The sequence below is a fragment of the Alosa alosa genome, chromosome 16 (assembly GCF_017589495.1).
Source record: "Alosa alosa isolate M-15738 ecotype Scorff River chromosome 16, AALO_Geno_1.1, whole genome shotgun sequence".
Classification (NCBI taxonomy): Eukaryota; Metazoa; Chordata; class Actinopteri; order Clupeiformes; family Clupeidae; genus Alosa; species Alosa alosa.
In genome coordinates, this window is record NC_063204.1 from 1,163,360 (window position 1) to 1,181,078 (window position 17,719).

The 17,719-nt window shown below is 40.0% G+C and overlaps 2 protein-coding genes across 2 annotated transcripts in view; one reads left to right on the forward strand and one right to left on the reverse strand.

Annotated features, from left to right (window-relative positions):
* Positions 1-3,455, forward strand: part of si:ch73-173p19.2 (V-type proton ATPase 116 kDa subunit a 1) — a 36,309-nt gene extending 32,854 nt beyond the window's left edge. Inside the window, exons 17-18 of the mRNA XM_048266936.1 lie at positions 2,156-2,327; positions 3,239-3,455. Of these exons, the coding sequence (XP_048122893.1) occupies positions 2,156-2,327; positions 3,239-3,320 (254 nt within the window). The 3' untranslated portion in view covers positions 3,321-3,455. The remainder of the gene's footprint in view (positions 1-2,155; positions 2,328-3,238) is intronic.
* A 7,171-nt stretch (positions 3,456-10,626) lies between these two features.
* Positions 10,627-14,632, reverse strand: LOC125309073 (tripartite motif-containing protein 14-like). The gene is made up of 6 exons (XM_048265736.1): positions 13,030-14,632; positions 12,810-12,899; positions 12,421-12,663; positions 12,155-12,177; positions 11,906-12,042; positions 10,627-11,799 (listed from the first exon to the last, which is right to left on the reverse strand). The coding sequence occupies exons 1-6, from the start codon at positions 13,423-13,425 to the stop codon at positions 11,072-11,074; spliced, it is 1,617 nt and encodes a 538-aa protein (XP_048121693.1). The 5' UTR covers positions 13,426-14,632; the 3' UTR covers positions 10,627-11,071.
* Between the last annotated feature and the right edge of the window lie 3,087 nt (positions 14,633-17,719).

Consider the following 17,719-nt stretch of genomic DNA (forward strand, 5'->3'; position numbering starts at 1 on the left):
CAGAAAGGTGTCTGTTTATGCACCCAAAGTTTAGGCATTTTCACATTGAGTGATCAACATCGAAGTGGTAAGCAACGGTAACTTATTCCAGAGAACCTTCGCCTACTTAGTAGATCGCTGTGCCAGTGGGTTACAGAAACAGACAGACAAGTGGCAAACAAAGTCGTTTTCTCCTTAACTGTTCATCTGAAAAACGCCATGTCGGTGTCAGAATGTAAGGAACACATGTGAATTACAGAAAATGCATTAAAATGTCAATCTCGAGCTGTATAATTAAGGGCTGGGGCATAATCCGAGAAAAAATGATTTCTTCCATAGGGCCACAGTGTAAAGAATCTCTCGCTAGTCTCCTAAAAAGGCGTGGCGCTAGTGAACCATACGTCATAGGGGAACAGGAAGAACCCTTCTGTGAATCGTCTCGCTTTATCAACCGTCTCTGGTGTAGGCTACGGCCGAACGCTGTGTGTATCGGCCTACCACTCAGCTTCTGATAGAGAAAGAATTCCCGTTTGTATATTCACTCCAAGTTGGCCTACTATAACTTCCCAACTCTGCACTGTAGCCCATAAACTGCATGACAGGCTATTTATATTTTCTCTCTAAAATAACCAAATGCATTTGGTCAACTTTATGAAGAAGAATTACGCACTATAGGCTACTTGGGCATACACATTTTGTTTTGCATGGGAGTATAAAGAGAGATAACCTAAATTGTTACTTTTACTTAGACGTAGGCCTACTAAATATTTAGTAACACATCTGATATGTAACAATAAATAAGATCTGCCTTAATCAAATCATATGCCCATTTATGTGCTACAAGGGCTGTATAAAGGTGACCAAATGAATAGGCTGTTGTTAGGCGTAAATAAAGTAGGCTACTTTGTTGTATTGTTTAGCTGACCAATGCACAAGCTTGCAATTATGAAACGGACTAATACTGCAACCCTAACCCAACGTTAGGGGACGAATGTTGACATTTTCCCATATTCTGCGTGAGAAACCCGGGAAATCTCCCTTATTTTCAAAGCTCAATGTTGACAGCTATGAAAGATAGGTCCCTTGTAGTGGAAGTAGAACGGAAGTCACTGGGACACTCTATAGGTATAGACCCTTTCAATCTGTTCCTAGAGGATTTCTGGTTGAAATGTGCAGAACCAATGCAGATACTTGAAATGAAAATGAATCAGACTTTAGTGTAATGTTCTACAAAAAGTTAACTTTACGTAAAACTTGTCTTTTTTGTTTTTTTTTTATCCCCAAGTTACTGCTCAATGTTATTTTCTGTGCCTCCGGAAATGCCTTAGGAACAAACATGTTTGTTTCTGCAGTTGAAAGGGTCTATAGGCCTATGAATACATGTCCACACACATATTTTGGAAAAAGCAAAGTAATTTGATATTCAGTATTTTTTTTCTTTTGTATACAGTCATTTCTGTCTTTGGCAAAATCAGCTTTTTCAAAACTCCATGTACATCTGGTGGTAATTGTATTTAGCTTCCTTTTTGTTGTTGGCTGGAAAATACTATATACACAACAGCAAATTATTTGGGGAAAATCACTATTTTTGGTTTCATAATTGCTCACGTTTACTGTGTATTTCAACTTTTCTCTGTAGATGACTTTCACTCTTGTATGAGATGCACATAAAAGTCGATGAAAGACAGAATAGCTTTAGGTTTTGAGCAACAGTGTGTACATGATGTATCCAAAATGTCCTATTATGACAAAAGTGTTGATAATGTGAGGCGAATGTTTGCTTTAGAGAGGTGTTTATAACATTTTGTATGTTGTGTGTCATTTTGATGAAGATTTGAGGCATTTTGTGTGAGCAATAGTGGGTTTTGTGTGTAGTTTTGAAAAATAGACACAGCGTTTTGAAAATGTGTGTCAACAGTTGTGAAAAACTGTAATCATCTGATGTATGTAGATGATTTAATTGTTATGTCTCCATATAGTGATGGCCTACCAGCAACTGCTTAGAGTCTGCTCAAACTATGGAGGACAATATGACATCAAAAAGAGTGTTATAATGATTGCCAGAACTAAGGAGGACCGGAAGCTACGTTTTCCATCTTTTTATTTGAGCGGTGTGTGTTTATAGGAGTGTGCGGTGTGTTTATAGGAGTGTGTCATGTGTGTGTTCTTCCTCTAGAGCTCTCGGAGGTCCTGTGGAAGATGGTGCTCCACGTGGCTCTGGGCAACACGTCCGGCCTGGGCTCTGTGCTGGTGGCGCTGATCTTTGCCGCATTCGCCGCCCTCACAGTGGCCGTTCTGCTGGTCATGGAGGGCCTGTCTGCATTCCTGCATGCACTCAGACTTCACTGGTAAGACGAACTAATTGATAAATCAGGCCTGAAGGCTGCTGGACAAGATATGCTTCACATGTAACTCTGACTCCAACACTAAAGAGGCTTGAACCTCTCACAATGGTGCCCCGAAAACCCAAAAGACTCACAAGACCAACATGACATCATTAAGGGAAAATGCGGTAACACTTTACTTGAAGGTATACATAAGAGTGACATGACAGTGTCATAACTATAACATGACACCATCACAAATGTGTGGGTTAGGGTCTCACACAGTGAGGGTTAGGGTTAGGGTCACATACAGTTAGGGTTAGGTTTTGAGTTAGGGTTTCACACAGTTAGGGTTAGGTTTTGAGTTAGGGTCTCACTTTCTATCTCTTTGTATGTCTTGGCATGTGAAGAAATTGACAATAAAGCAGACTTTTTCACACAGTGAAAGTCTCCATAAGAAAGGTCTCACACAGTGAAAGTCTCTATCGCCGTGTTGTACTATCTCAAGAGAATGGCATCCCGACAACGTGACCGCCTGTACAGCTATGTGAACCGATGAGACTATAAATATTGTAGCTGCACATCCGTTAAGGACAGGACACCTTGATCTACCTTGGCATCCCGTTTAGGCCCCAGGGTTTGTGCTATAAAGCACCATGAAGTCAGACAGGCTGATTCCCGCTCATAGGGGCCTATTTAGTTCCTACATTCATTCCATACCTTACCAAATTCCACTGTTCCAATGTTTTGTACTGTGCTCTATACGCCAGTACTCTACAATATCTATATTGTCATATATTGCACAATACATAACCAGAGTACCTAAGTAAGACATGTCCTAATATATCACTTAGGGAAGAGATTAGAATTACACAGCTCATCAACAATGCATTAATATATCAATGTAATGTCATGTTGTCTTTTATGTTTTTTAGGGTGGAATTTCAGAACAAGTTCTACAAAGGATCGGGTTACAAGTTTACTCCGTTGTGTTTTGACAGCCTAATGAGTATGTAGTGACAAGCCTCTTAACTCCAGAGAACAGGCTGGGGATGGCAACACAGTATAGAGTTACACACACACACACACACACACATCCAACAAGCTTATTGACAGATCGACACACAGCACATGCTTGATTCGACTTGACCTTATCTGTGCTAAGGAGCATGTCAGTAGCTTGACTTGACCTTATCTGTGCTAAGGAGCATGTCAGTAGCTTGACTTGACCTTATCTGTGCTAAGGAGCATGTCAGTAGCTTGACTTGAGCTTATCTGTGCTAAGGAGCATGTCGGTGACTCATTGTTCTCATTGTTGTTCAGTGTTATGCCGTAATTGTATAAATCAACTGCCCTTTCAGTTACAGCTCTACGGACAGTCTTATGAATGTGCTCTACAGAACGTGCCTCTGTGCCACTAAACATGGATACCGTAGCAACAGCCCCTACTGCTCATGCTGGGCTGGATTGAATTTATGTTTTATTATTCATGTGCTTGCAGATATGTACATAGCTATGCCAAATGTACAGTGTGTTTCACATTAATTTGGCATGTAGACCTTTAGCAAGCAGTAACAGCAATAAAAACAATACTTATTATGACATCACCATTGTTTAAGCTAGAGCAATGTGGATAGCACAACATGATTCCATTTCCTTGTTAAATCTATTTGCACTCTAATGCCCCCTGTATCCTGGTAAAATATGATATTTTCTGTAGATCTGTAGATCAGTGTGTGTTAAGTTACAGTACTTCCCAGTGTTCAAAAGCTTATGAAATATGATATTTCATCTGTAGATCAGTGTGTGTTGTTACTGTTCACCAGGTTCAAGTGCTAACACAAGGAACCTGCCCCCCCCCAATCTCACACACACACACACCTCCCTCTGTTCACACACACACTCCTCTATGACAATATGACACACACACACTTTCACACACTCCTCTCTCTCTGTACATTTAGTCTGTCTACCAGTGTGTTAGCTGTGCTGTGGTAGCGTGTTATTGACTGCAGCATCATTGGCTTCTTACATACATTATCAAAGCTCTATGTCTATTTGGCAAAACTCTACACACAAATCCAACTGCTCACACAAAATGCAAAATTTGAAACAAAATTCTCCAAATCACTTGTTATTGCGAATAAAACAACCATGACCAAATGTAGTTGGACAGAAACCAAATAAACAATTTTTGAAAAAGAAGTTACTGTATATTTGTGTGTATGTATGCATGTATGTGTGTGTGGTGTTTTAATTTAATTGAAGGGTGACAATTAGTGTATAGTTTGAAGATTTGGTATTGTTATGGTGTTTGACAAAAATGGTTAAATTTAGTGGTAACACTTTACTTGACAGTATCGACATAAGAGTGACATGACCCTGTCAATACACATGAACCCTAATCCTAACCCTAACTTGTTATGACAAAAAACGAATCTCACTTAATAACAGAAGTGGGTAACACTTTATAATAACTACACACAATTCTTTGTTACTTATTAGTTAATGGTTTGTTCATCATTAGTAATTTATTGTTCATACATAATGTATCATCAGTAAAGCATTTGTTCACACAGTTATAAATGGTTTGTTCATAGTAAATAAGCCTATATCTAAAATATGTTTATACATTATAAATAAGCCTATATCTAAAATATGTTTATACATTATTGTTAATACTTCTATTTCAATAATTTTACAACGTTTCTAAGATGTTAGTATATTTTTTTACACTGTAGGAATCACATACTTCAACATATATTTATACCAACACGATCAAAATTTGTGACTAGAGTTTTATTTTAGTTTCCTCCGTAAAAGACCTGCATGTAACTTCACAGCATGCGGTTAAAATCCTTAAATTCCACGGACGTGTTTTGGCTTTATTATTTTTTTGGCAAAAAACATCACTCTTATCAGCTGCCAGTCTTTGAGAAGACATGAAATATCCACTGGAATTTTGTTTCTTTCTATTACACCTGCCAGGGAATCAGTGTTATGTGGCTAAGCTGCTGCCTAGGAGGTAAAACTTGATACTGTCAAGTAAAGTGTAACCAATTTAGTTAAATGCCAAGTATGGTTATGCAATTGTTGCTTATGCACAAATTAATTTCACAATAATGCAAACATTAAGCAAAACAATGTATTTTTAATAAAGCCCCACTCATCATGAACTATTACTCAGACTAAACATGTTTTTCATACTTCATAATTTAATATGACATCATCCTTGTGTATTTGCTCTACTTCCTCATTGTCTCACTTTCTGCAGTACCTTATCTAGATCTAGTTGATAATGTGGCCGTAAATAACATGGTCATGAAACAGAGTCAAACCAAGATGAGTGGCCACATTTTTGTTTATCCTTATAGAGCACTTACTAGAACACTTACTAGAGCACTTACTAGAACACTTACTAGAGCACTTACTAGAGCACTTACTAGAACACTTACTAGAGTACTTACTAGAACACTTAGTAGAGCACTTACTAGAGTACTTACTAGAACACTTACTAGAAAACTTACTAGAGCACTTACTAGAACACTAAAGCACTTACTAGAAAACTTACTAGAGCACTTACTAGAGTACTTACTAGAACACTAAAGCACTTACTAGAACACTAGAGCACTTACTAGACCACTTACTAGAACACTTACTAGAGCACTTACTAGAACACTTACTAGAGCACTTACTAGAACACTAAAGCACTTACTAGAACACTATAGCACTTACTAGAAAACTTAATAGAAACTAGAACACTTACTATAGCACTTACTAGAGCACTTACTAGAACACTTACTAGAAACTAGAAAACTTACTAGAGCACTTACTAGAACACTTACTAGAGCACTAGAAAACTTACTAGAACACTAGAACACTTACTAGAGCACTTACTAGAACTCTTACTAGAGCACTTACTAGAACACTAGAGCACTTACTAGAGCACTTACTAGAACTTACTAGAACACTTACTAGAGCACTTACTAGAAAACTTACTAGAGCACTTACTAGAGCACTTACTAGAACACTAAAGCACATACTAGAACACTAGAGCACTTACTAGACCACTTACAAGAACACTTACTAGAACACTAAAGCACATACTAGAACACTAGAGCACTTACTAGACCACTTACAAGAACACTTACTAGAGCACTTACTAGAACACTAGAACAATTACTAGAGCACTTACTAGAACACTAGAACAATTACTAGAGCACTAACTAGAGCACTTACTTTGATTTTGTTTTACATGATACCTTAAAGAAAGGAAACAATTGTAGATCTATTCAGTTGACTATTTTAGTGAAAGCACTTTGCTGCAGGAGCCTGAGATTAATGTTTCAGTTTGTGTAACAGTGTCCCTTGATCAGAACAATTCAGATAATGTCACGCACATGAATGAGTTCTGTGAGGTTTGTACGACGGAGTATTAGGGCCACACATAAAGAAAAAAATATATTTTTGCCATGGCGAGATTAAACTCGACATGTTGACTTTAAAGTCGACATGTCGACATTTAACTCGACATTTCGAGAATAAAGTTGAAATATCATATCTACTTTAATCTCGACGTGTCGATATTAAAGTTGACATACCGGCATTAAACTCGAAATACAGTTTAAACATAGCCTACAGTTTAAGCTATGTAGCCTACACTAACACACAATATGTGACATGAATAATAGGCCTACTTCAAATAGGTGTTATATCAGATAGATTGCAGATATTTAGATAGATTGCGTCTTCTGTTAACTCATTGCCGTCATCGTGAAGCGCTGTATCACGCGGTTATACCATGCACTATTATATAGCTAGAATAATACATGTTTCCAATGATATAATGTTTCTATAGTAGGCTACAAAATGTTGTTTCACTCTTGTTTTACGTGGGTAAGGCCACCGCACATCCAAATAACTGCCCTTCATGACCCACAGGCCATCACTCTCCATAGGTTAACACGGCAAAACTCATTTTTCTAAAACTGCTTTTCCATGTCTCACCTGCGATAGGAGTATATAGAAGTATATAGGCCTATACTATTTTGATCCCATGAGTGAATATGTGTGCATTTACTTAGAATACATGGGGTTGCCTATGGTCGGGAGGACAGCTTCATTCGCCCCTCCATAGACATTCAGCAATAGGCTGTTTTGCATCCATTACAAACAAACATGCAATGTGAAAGTCTGGGATTGGGGAGAGCACTTAGTATACCTAGTCTAGTGCATAAGCATGAAGTTGAACCTTTAGATAAAAAAAACTCTTTAAAGGCACAATGTGTCTTTTTTGTGAACTTTTGAAGTGTAATGCATTCAAAAATCAACTATACATATCAATGGAATGTGAAGAAATAACACTACTGACATTTTCTAATCGAAGAATATGCATAGCATTGCAGAGATCTCCTCCAGAATTAGCGTGCTAACCGACTAGCCCGATTCCAGTCTTGCAATACCAGTTTATGTCTGAGGTGGCGACAGGGAGTAACATACCGGCCAAACCGTCTTCAGTGCAGCCCAGAGCAGTCGAGAAAGAGACAACGGAATTACGCACGCTCTGCTCCCACCCCCTCCTGCTCCTCCCTCCCCACGGAGTTCAAGTTCTACAGTAAAGTGTACTGCGAGAATGGGCAAAAGTTCTAGGAAGAACCGAAGAGACCTCCATCGCCTCCAGCTAAAAAAAAACTCGATCTGAGGCGAAAAGAATATCAGATGGGAAGCAAGCAAATACACGTTAATCTAGGGAACTTGCGACATTTCTTCTTGACTGGTAAGTAAACATCTGTTAAACATAATTCATAATTTTGATTAAGCAAAGGAGATATTGTAGAATTAGCTCTCGAGCCACTAGGTAATGTTTGTCAGCTGTAGATCGCCGTAAATTGACTTTGTTCTACCGCCATTGCTAACGTTACCAACCTAGCGATAGCGTCCTTGCTGCATATGCTAAGCAGTTTGCCAAATACTATTATTTGTACGTGACCAAGTTTTGTGTCCACAATACATAGAGTGTAATGTTCCAATATGCAATAAATACATTTTGATATTGGTGAATGTTCACTGGCTTGTGGTCTCGCTAACGAATGATGTTGGCAGCATAAGATACTAAAATTACAACTAATGCTAGCTCTACGCGATTAGGATAACTTTCAGATACGTTAGAATACCATCCTCTATCTCCGGTAACGTTATAAGTTGCTTAGATTGTGTCGGGCCTGTTGCAAAATAGCATCACCATTTTCCTTTGAAGCTCTTCAAACATGTCTTTATCACAATATACCCATGTGTGTGTTTGTATCTGTTTTCACAGGATCAGATCACCTCTTCATTTCCTGTGGCTCATCAACATGAAGCCTGACTCGTTAGCCCAACTTCTTGCTGTTGAAGACTGCTAAGGACTATCCATGTGCCCAGCTGCTTCCCTCCTGCCTCATATAGTCCAAAAGTTACATTTCTATTCATGTTGCTGCTCTTGGTAGATGTAAAGTTTATTCCTGTCTTGTAGTTTTATAATAAATACCAAGAACCAGGATTGGTGAAACATTGGTTGTGCCTGAAAGTGTTCTTTGATCAAGATTGGTATACTAACATCATGCTTTTCTCTCCAGTTCCTGACTTCTTAGAATCTATTTGTTGTTAAAGAGTTGTTTAAACTAATGTAATTTCAAGTGGTAGCTTTGGCTCTTGACGTTTGTGCCCATAGTTTTAAATATGAACTCATAGCCTAAAGGTGCAAAGGAAAAGATGAACATACCATTTTAGTCATAATTCAGGTATTCTTTATGTTACATGAAATGTAGCCACTGTGCTCTTAGAAAGTTTTATTGTTAGTTGTAGAGGATGATTGTGTAAGGAATAACGTTCTGTAAGGCGGTCATTATCGTGGCATATCTCCCGACAGTGATGCAGCGCTGGCCGTGGCCTGCCGAGTTTCACTTTCCTTGACATTCTGATTATACTTAGCAACGGTCCGGTATTAAAATGATCAGACCGTAGGACGTTGGGAAGTCCCATCGGAGTGAATGGAGCATTCTACAGCATTATAAAGAGCCGTGTAATAAATGGTAATAATGACCTCTAATAGTAAACAGAACGATTGGCTGTAACCACTGACTACATGGAGCATTTTAGTTACTGGCTACGTTGCAAGAACACCTGTGTTGCTGCCAGACTCTAACGGTGACTGTTCTCCAAACGCCTCTGCTGGTCAGTGCGCTCTCTGGCTGCTCTGACAGCTCGAGCCGTCCCTGTACTGTTCTCTCCAGGTCTGGGACTGACACTAGACACCCAGGCCTTTTCTTTTTTGCCTGGCCCTTACGTTTGCCCACTCTTGTCTGACTCGATGCAGGGGGGGATGTAATCTTCGTCGTCAGTCTCCACCCGAAAAAAAAATACCTTACGGCTTATTACTATTTTCAGTTTTATCCATCCATACAATCGCTACTACACGCAGGCTAGGCCTAGCCTTTGCTAAGACTCGCTTGCCAAATGCCGCTAGCAAATTTGTATTTATTTCTCAAATGTCTCATTACCAACAATACCAGTGTGAAAAGCAAAACGTTAATAAAAAACTGTTATATGTAGTGATCGGGTAAGGGTGAGCCGCTTGAAGAAGACATTTTCCGGATTTAGGAGGTTTTTTTTCTAGGCAGCGACCATAGACAGAGACATTCTCTGATAGACAGTAGCGAAAACGGAGACGGGGGAGGGAGGAGGGGAGGAGACATGGGCAATGTGCGTTTTGTCGTTTCTACCACTAGCAAATCATTGTGACATCATTGTTTTCCTACATGCTGCCCCAACTGGATTGGCGTGTGGAGTGTGAATTAAATAAAACGAAATCCTGACTGATTGTGCCTTTCATAATAGGTCTACAATATATAAATAAACCACTAATGACGTTTACTTTTGACATCGCATTTATCGCCTTTAACTCCGTGATAACAGGAAAGTATTTGGCTGAGTAACGGAGGTTAATGTTCTATGTTTTGTCCACATGATGTAGGCCTATGTCTAATCATTGTTGCACTCGAAGAAAACTGCAATGTTTCATTCGTCCTCCCTTTCAATCGTCCCGAGCGGTCGTTCTCTCTCCAAACTAACTTTATTCTCAAAATGTTGAGTTTAATGTCGACACGTGGAGATTAAAGTCAACATGATATTTCAACTTTGTTCTCGAAATGTCGAGTTTAATGTCGACATGGCGACTTTAATCTCATGGCAAAAAATATTTTTTTCTTCATGTGTGGCCCTAATACTCCGTCGTAGGTTTGGTATAGCTAGTGCCCCATGATATAATAATCAACATTTCTTTTTTTGATAAATATTTTATTTTGAATTACACATTCAATTACATACATAACAATATGTTTAAATAACAATATGTTTTACAAAATCTTGACTCCTGTCGTTATATGTCCAGTCAAAGTTATAGGGTCCAAGGACATCAAAGTGCATTTTGCAATAGTGCAAGAAGAAGTAAACAGCATTTGAATAGCCTGTATTTTTTGAAGACATGAACCACATAGATAAAAAAAAAAAAAATATAAGAATAGGATAAGAAATGCAAACACAAATAAATATAAATGGCCTTTCACCATCGTTAAATGTTTATCCAAAACAACCTTAACTTGTGCAAGAAATAAGTGCTTTGTGAGAAGTCAAACATTGATAAGCAATATTCATTGTGTGCTTCAAACTCCAGCCTGAATATGAAATATGTAAGCAGCCTACCACATTCAGTCTATGGATCCAGATCTAGATTACAGGGAGGTGGTCAAGGAGCTCCTCGGACTTTGGTAATCTGAAGAGTACCCCGATACGTCAGAGGAATCTGCACCTAGCGTGGCAGAGCTCCGCCTCGAGCTTGTGTCGACCCCCGAGTCCTCTGACTCAGTCTCATTCTCAGTCTCGTTCTCAGGCTTGAGGCCCAGATTGCAGAGCACCAGACTCTGGAGCTGACCGTCCACTCTGGTCAGACTGAAGGCAGGGAACACGCTCTTCTTGACGCGCAGTCGGAACGTGTGCAGGACCGCGCCGCCGCTCACATCGTAGAAGCTCAGCCGGCCGTTGTTCTTGGTCATGTCCAGGTAGACCCCGAGGCGTGTCACTTCCTGTTCAGGTTGCTTCACCATGCTCAGGTTGTCGTTGTGCAGCGCGGTCAGCTCCCCGTCCTCCGACTCCAGCATCCACGACCTCTTGTTGCGTCCCAGGCGCATTAGCGCAGCCTGTGATGGCGGCCGGCTGCCATTGGCCAGCTCCACAACTCCAACTGCCCAGGTGCGGCAGTGCCCCACGTCCACCTCCCAGTAGTGTTGCCCCTTCTTCCAGGACTGCTTGGCCAGGACATAGAACGGGGTTTCTCTAGTCTGGTAGGGGACTCTAGGTGATGAGCGGTGGGGACTAAGGAGGACTTGCGTATGGTCATCAGATATCATCAGGTTATCGTTTGCTTTGTCAGGATTAGGGTTAAAGGTGATGTCCTCATAAACTAACACAGAGAGAGAGAGAGAGAGAGATACAAGTATTACAGTCTATTACTATAGACATGACTACATGGCATGCTGGGCTGTACTGTGTGTAATTGTGCTTCTTACATTCCCATGGTCGAGGGAAGATTTCAACGATTTTTTCAACGATATGCTGGATGGATTTCTCCAGGGCCTCCAACCTTGATTTGTCAAACTTGCTGATTCGGGTGACCTTCTTGTAGAATTCATCAATAAGGTCAATACTGAAATATCGACAAATATGGAGTAAATTAAAATAGTTTCATCTTAAAAGGTGTCCACTTGACTTGTTGGTAATATTTTTATATTTACTGGATAAACAAAAAAAATACAAACCTCATTTGATGTGCCTGGATTTCCTGTTGCAAGGTTAATAAGAATGAAATAACAAAAGTGAGTACAACATAGAATTTTATAATATCATCAAGTTAGTCATTGTTTCACCTATAATATTGTACAATGACATAAATGACACAAATCTCCAGCTGTTTTTGTAGCCTACTATATGGAATTCAAGACACAATAACATCTATTGATATATTTTTTTATTATTGATAGTAATATTTTGGGTTTAAATTTTTGCTGGGGCTGTTGACTCTTACCAGAATGCACATAGAATCGGCTCCTGACGACACCCTTTGTCTCAAATCTGCTATGTCCGTCTGAAGCTTGTCCGCCCGCATCTTGTATCTGTCCCCCTCCTCGGCCAGCACATAAAGGGGCTTTTTCTGTCCTTGCCGCTGGGCCTCCAACAGTGTGACGGCGTGTTCTTTGGTGTGATTCAGCAGGTCGTCAAGTTCTCTGTATTGCTCGGTAAAACTGTCTTGCACCTGCTGGAAGTCCCTCTGAGAGAGGTCAAGGTAAGAGACACAATATGGTGAGGCTTTTCAACACTCCTGGGTCTTTTTTTAGGTTTTTCAGAAGTTAATGTTTAAAAAGCAGGTACAAATATGAATTAGAGCATTTCTTCTTAAAAGAAGGATTCACTTACTTCAAGCTGTATTACTTGACTTTCCACCAATTCCTGAAATTGACTCTGGCTCCTGCCTTTACAATCTTCAAGTTGCACAGCAATCTTCTCCTGCAAAAGCAGTGTTAATGACTATGGCCTAAAACAAACTAGTGGACATGTCCTTCATAATAGTGCTGAACTGAGTATAGGCGACACATATAATAATAAACCAATTCAAATCAAACAAATCAGTACTCACTAGTTTGTCTTTGCATACTTCTTCCATGGTCTTAAACTTGTGGCTGCGATGTTCCACATTAGTCAAGCATTCCTCACACAGAGGCATGGAGCAGGTGTCACAGAACACCACCGCATCTTTCCCATGACTGCAGCCTGTGGGCTTAAATGAGGTGACCGAAAAACCGGACACAGACGAGGGTCGCCGAGAGCCGCTAGAGAGAGAACTCATATCTACAGTATGCAGGCAGAGAGCACCTGGGCTGGAGGACAGAGAGCAGGCAGTCAGGGAGCTGGGCTCATGTGTGCTGTTGGAATTGTTGCAGCGACTTATTATTATGACCCAAGTCACACCCACAGTAAAAAAAATCCTCCCACTGAATAACTTCCAACTTACTGGCAGCGAATCAAAAGACATTAATACACACCCCAGCAATACATCAGTTTCATGGAATACCTACAGATGGACACAAAGGCAATATAATGTCAGAATTCCATAACGCTGAATGGACTTTTGTCATGCTCTGAAGCCAGTAATGCTGAAACTCCTAGTCATGTTTTACAAGAATAGCCATGATGTTGAGATGTTAAGGTTTTTAAACATAACCCTCATGAAAATGTATAGGCATGTGCATACCTGCCAACACTCCCGTTTTTCCCGGGTTTCTCCCGTATTTCAAGGTCATTTTCCGGCACCCTCCCGTTTTGTTATTTCTCCCGGGAAACTCCCAGAATTTGCATGACCATCAAACTTAATTTTAAATTCACAACTGAGTCTCGTAAGCAAGCAGGATAGTTGAATAGCTAGTTTGTCAAATAGTTAGAAAAGAAATATTGTGAATAGCCATGTGAGATGGAAGGCTTTTTAAACACATAACCTTCCTGAGTGTGCTCATGAGCTCATGGATGCTGGTTGAGTTTTAACAAAAAACAATATTGAGCTTCCTTCCTCCCCCTCTAGTACACACCCAGAAAAACATATTTTCAATAGAAGTATCAATTTTGGTTTGGATATTTTCCAGGTCTGGATAACTCTTCCACTGCTCTACTTTCTCATTGTTTCACTTTCTGCAGTAGCTCATCTAGATCTTTATCTGTTTCCTTTATTTGATAATGTGGCCGTAAATAACACAGAGACTCGTGATTGAAAACTAGAAAGCCAGATCACCACACGAGGAGATGAAATGGCTACAAAACTAGAAGAGCAAGATCTCCAAATGACACTCCCTAAAGAGAGGGAAAAGGCATCTGTAGGAAAAACCCTTTTTTACTTTTGGGGCATTTTTCCAGACCAGAAATGCACTTGCTGTTGTGCAAATATTAATGATGGTTCAAGAATGGCACCAAAGTGACAGAGAAAATTATATTTTTAAACACTGATGCCCAATATGGTCATGAAAAGAGTCAACCAAAGATGAGTGAAACAATTGTAGACCTATTCAGGCCACTTTTTAGTGAAGGCTCTTGAGATGAATGTTTCAGTTTGTGTAACAGTGTCCCTTGTTCAAAACAATTCAGATAATGTCACACACATGAATGGTTCTATGAGGTTTGCTATAGATAGTGCCCCATGAGATAATATTTCACTTCATATTGTTTATTGATATATATTTAATTTTGAATTACACATTCCATTAAATTAAAACAATATGTTTAAATAACAATATGTTTTGCAACATTATGTGGTTAACACTAGCCTAGAAATCTAAACGCACCCTAGCACCAGCAAATTACATTTGCTACCAGGGCCCAGTTTCCCGATAACGATGGAGACACGCTCTTACGAAGGTTTTCTGCGATTCATCTTACGATCGTTCGTTTGGTTTTTCTGATTGCTTCCCGAACATGCTCGTAGCGTGAACGCGCGTGCACTGCTCTTAACCCTCTAGGCGCCACGGTCGAGTTTACTTGACAAGATGCGGTACTGAATAAAACGGCCGATTTAGTCAAATAGTGTGTCATATTTCGTTCGACCTCCACTCCACTAGATGGCAGACATGTCATACGTCATCCCCTAGCTTCTGTCTTCTGACCGTGTGCTTCTCCGCAATCGCGGCGACAGTAACGTGGTGGAGCCTTTGTCTAATGCCACTGGGTATGTTAGACGAGGTCGAAGTGCTCATAGGACAGGGGGGAACGTAGAGGCAGTGTGGGAGTCGCAATGAGAATGACCGTAGGCCTAGTCCGAGCTGCGCAAATTCTCTCCACTCATGATCGCGTCAAAATCGCTATTTTTAAAACACTAAGGCTTGACACAACGTGAAGAACTTGAAACTTTGATCAAAGTATCATCAGTGTCTCTACACATGAAATCGAGCATTGAGAACATTGTTCGTGTACACATAGTTTACTAAAAAGAAAGGTTTTGGACGGACAAGCTTAAAAGTGGCACTTCGGACGTAATTATGCTTTTAAACAAAAGTTTGACTTGGGTACAACTATGATACATTTTGGTGAAAGTTACGCTTTAAGGCTATAGGGTCTAAGGACACTAAAGTGCATTTTGCAATAGTGCAAGAAAGAGTAAACAGCCTATGAATAGCCTATGGCCTATATTTTTTGAAGACATGAACCACATACTTAAAACATAGACCAACATGAGATAAGAAATGCAAACACAGATAAATAAAAATGGCCATTTATTACTATTGTTTAAATAGTGAATGTGCATAACCTCTGCCCTCCATATATCACAGAACTCCTACAGACTTCCTCCCACTCACTACGTTCATCTACAGCTGGATTATTGGCAGTAGCAAACATCAGGATCACCACAATGGGAGCAAAGACATTTTCCTGCACCCAAACTCTGGAACTCACTCCCCTCAGAAGCCCCTGGCTGCAGCGTGCAGATCAGGGCTGGGCTCAATGTGTGGGGGAGCTCAACGTTGCTACTTTCCAGCTACTGGACCGCAAGGGAAAAATAATAAAATGTTGCGGGACAATTGCGACCAGGCCTCACGGAAAAAATGGTATTATGCAGAAAATCGGACTACCAATTGAATATGATGCCATCTGTTAAGGCACACACTTTAGGAATGCACTTCGGGTGTTGCCGTCTCATATCACCCCGTGATATGACCATCTTATTGCGGGGAAACAAGCTCATTGCTCCCCCTGATTCGGTGACATGGTGAGATTAAGATTTTATCTTATTACATTGTCGAATCCTCTGCTACGTTCAACCTATGCACTTTTCTGTATTCTGCAGATTTTAATTTTTATAGATATTTATTTTGTATGTGTCAAAATTATTGTTTCGATATAATAAGTCAAGAATTTTGATACTATTTTATTTGATTTAATTCAGGACCCCCTCTTAACTTAGAGGTAAGAGGTAAGCTTCTCTCTCTTTAGAGAGGGATAGAGAGAAACAATTCTTCGATTCTTCTGTGTGTCTGGTACATGTGGAGAAGTTGACAATAAAGCAGACTTTGACTTTGACTTTTTTAAACACCCCCTGCTGTCAAAATGTGCAAACTCAACTGTGAATATACAAAACTATCCTACTAATAGAATGCAAACTGAAAAGTGCATTTGTAACCTGACGTAGGCTAAGCTGTGCTTGCATATGTGCAAATGTCATGTAGCCAAAAGCACAGTGGATCTGTGCATGCTATGACTAACCTTTGATTCTTTGATATGGAAAGGGAGTTTATTATTTTGGAGTGCTATTACATTAGAATTCCAGCCCAATGTTGTATCAGATTACTCAGGAATGTCTTGTTGTGCAGAGGAATGCTTTATGCCCTCATATTCGGAAAAGTCTGTCGTTTCTTGTGATATGTTGAGTGAAGAGTTTGTGAGATATTCCACCAACAATAATGAGTGTGGACATGGACGCAGCGCTCTGTGCAGAATGTAAATATGATTACATTTCATGTAAATTCAACATTAATTTTCTCCTGAATTGTTTATTGTTTAACTAGCATCTAATATCATAGGAAAGGTAAGGGGCTGGTTTCCCGAAGCATTCTTAACGCTACGTAGTCCGTAACCTCTACCTTAGCGCTATCTTAACATTTTCACTCATTTCCCGAAAGGTTCTTTGCTACGATTGTCTTTCGTACATTGGTAAGAGTGGTCTGGAGCCCCAGCATGACATGATATGCTGGTCACACTGCCCAGGTGCGGCAGTGCCCCACGTCCACCTCCCAGTAGTGTTGCCCCTTCTTCCAGGACTGCTTGGCCAGGACATAGAACGGGGTTTCTTTGGATGAGAACTGGCGGGGACTGATGCATATTTGTGTAAAGTCATCAGATAGCATCAGGCTTTCGTCTGTTTTGTCAGGATTAAAAGTGATGTCCTCATAAACTGACAGAGAGAGATGAGCTATGTTTTTGTACAGCATGAACCACCAGTATTACAATACAAGTTTCCAGTACTACAGACATGTAGTGAATTTGCTTCTTACATTGCCATGGTTGAGGGAAGATTTCAACGAGTTTTTCAACAATGTGCTTGATGGATTTCTCCAGGGCCTCCAACCTTGATTTGTCAATCTTGCTGTTTTGGCTGACCGTCTTGTAGAATTCATCAATAAAGTTGATACTGAAATATGGAGAAATATAAAGAAAATAGTTCTTAACTCATTGAATGCCAAGCTGTTTTCGAAAGCTTTGTCCTAGAGTGCCAGCAATCTAGACCATTGTTGATGATTTTTGTACAGCCACAGCATATTCTGTGTTATAGCTATGAACACATACAATGG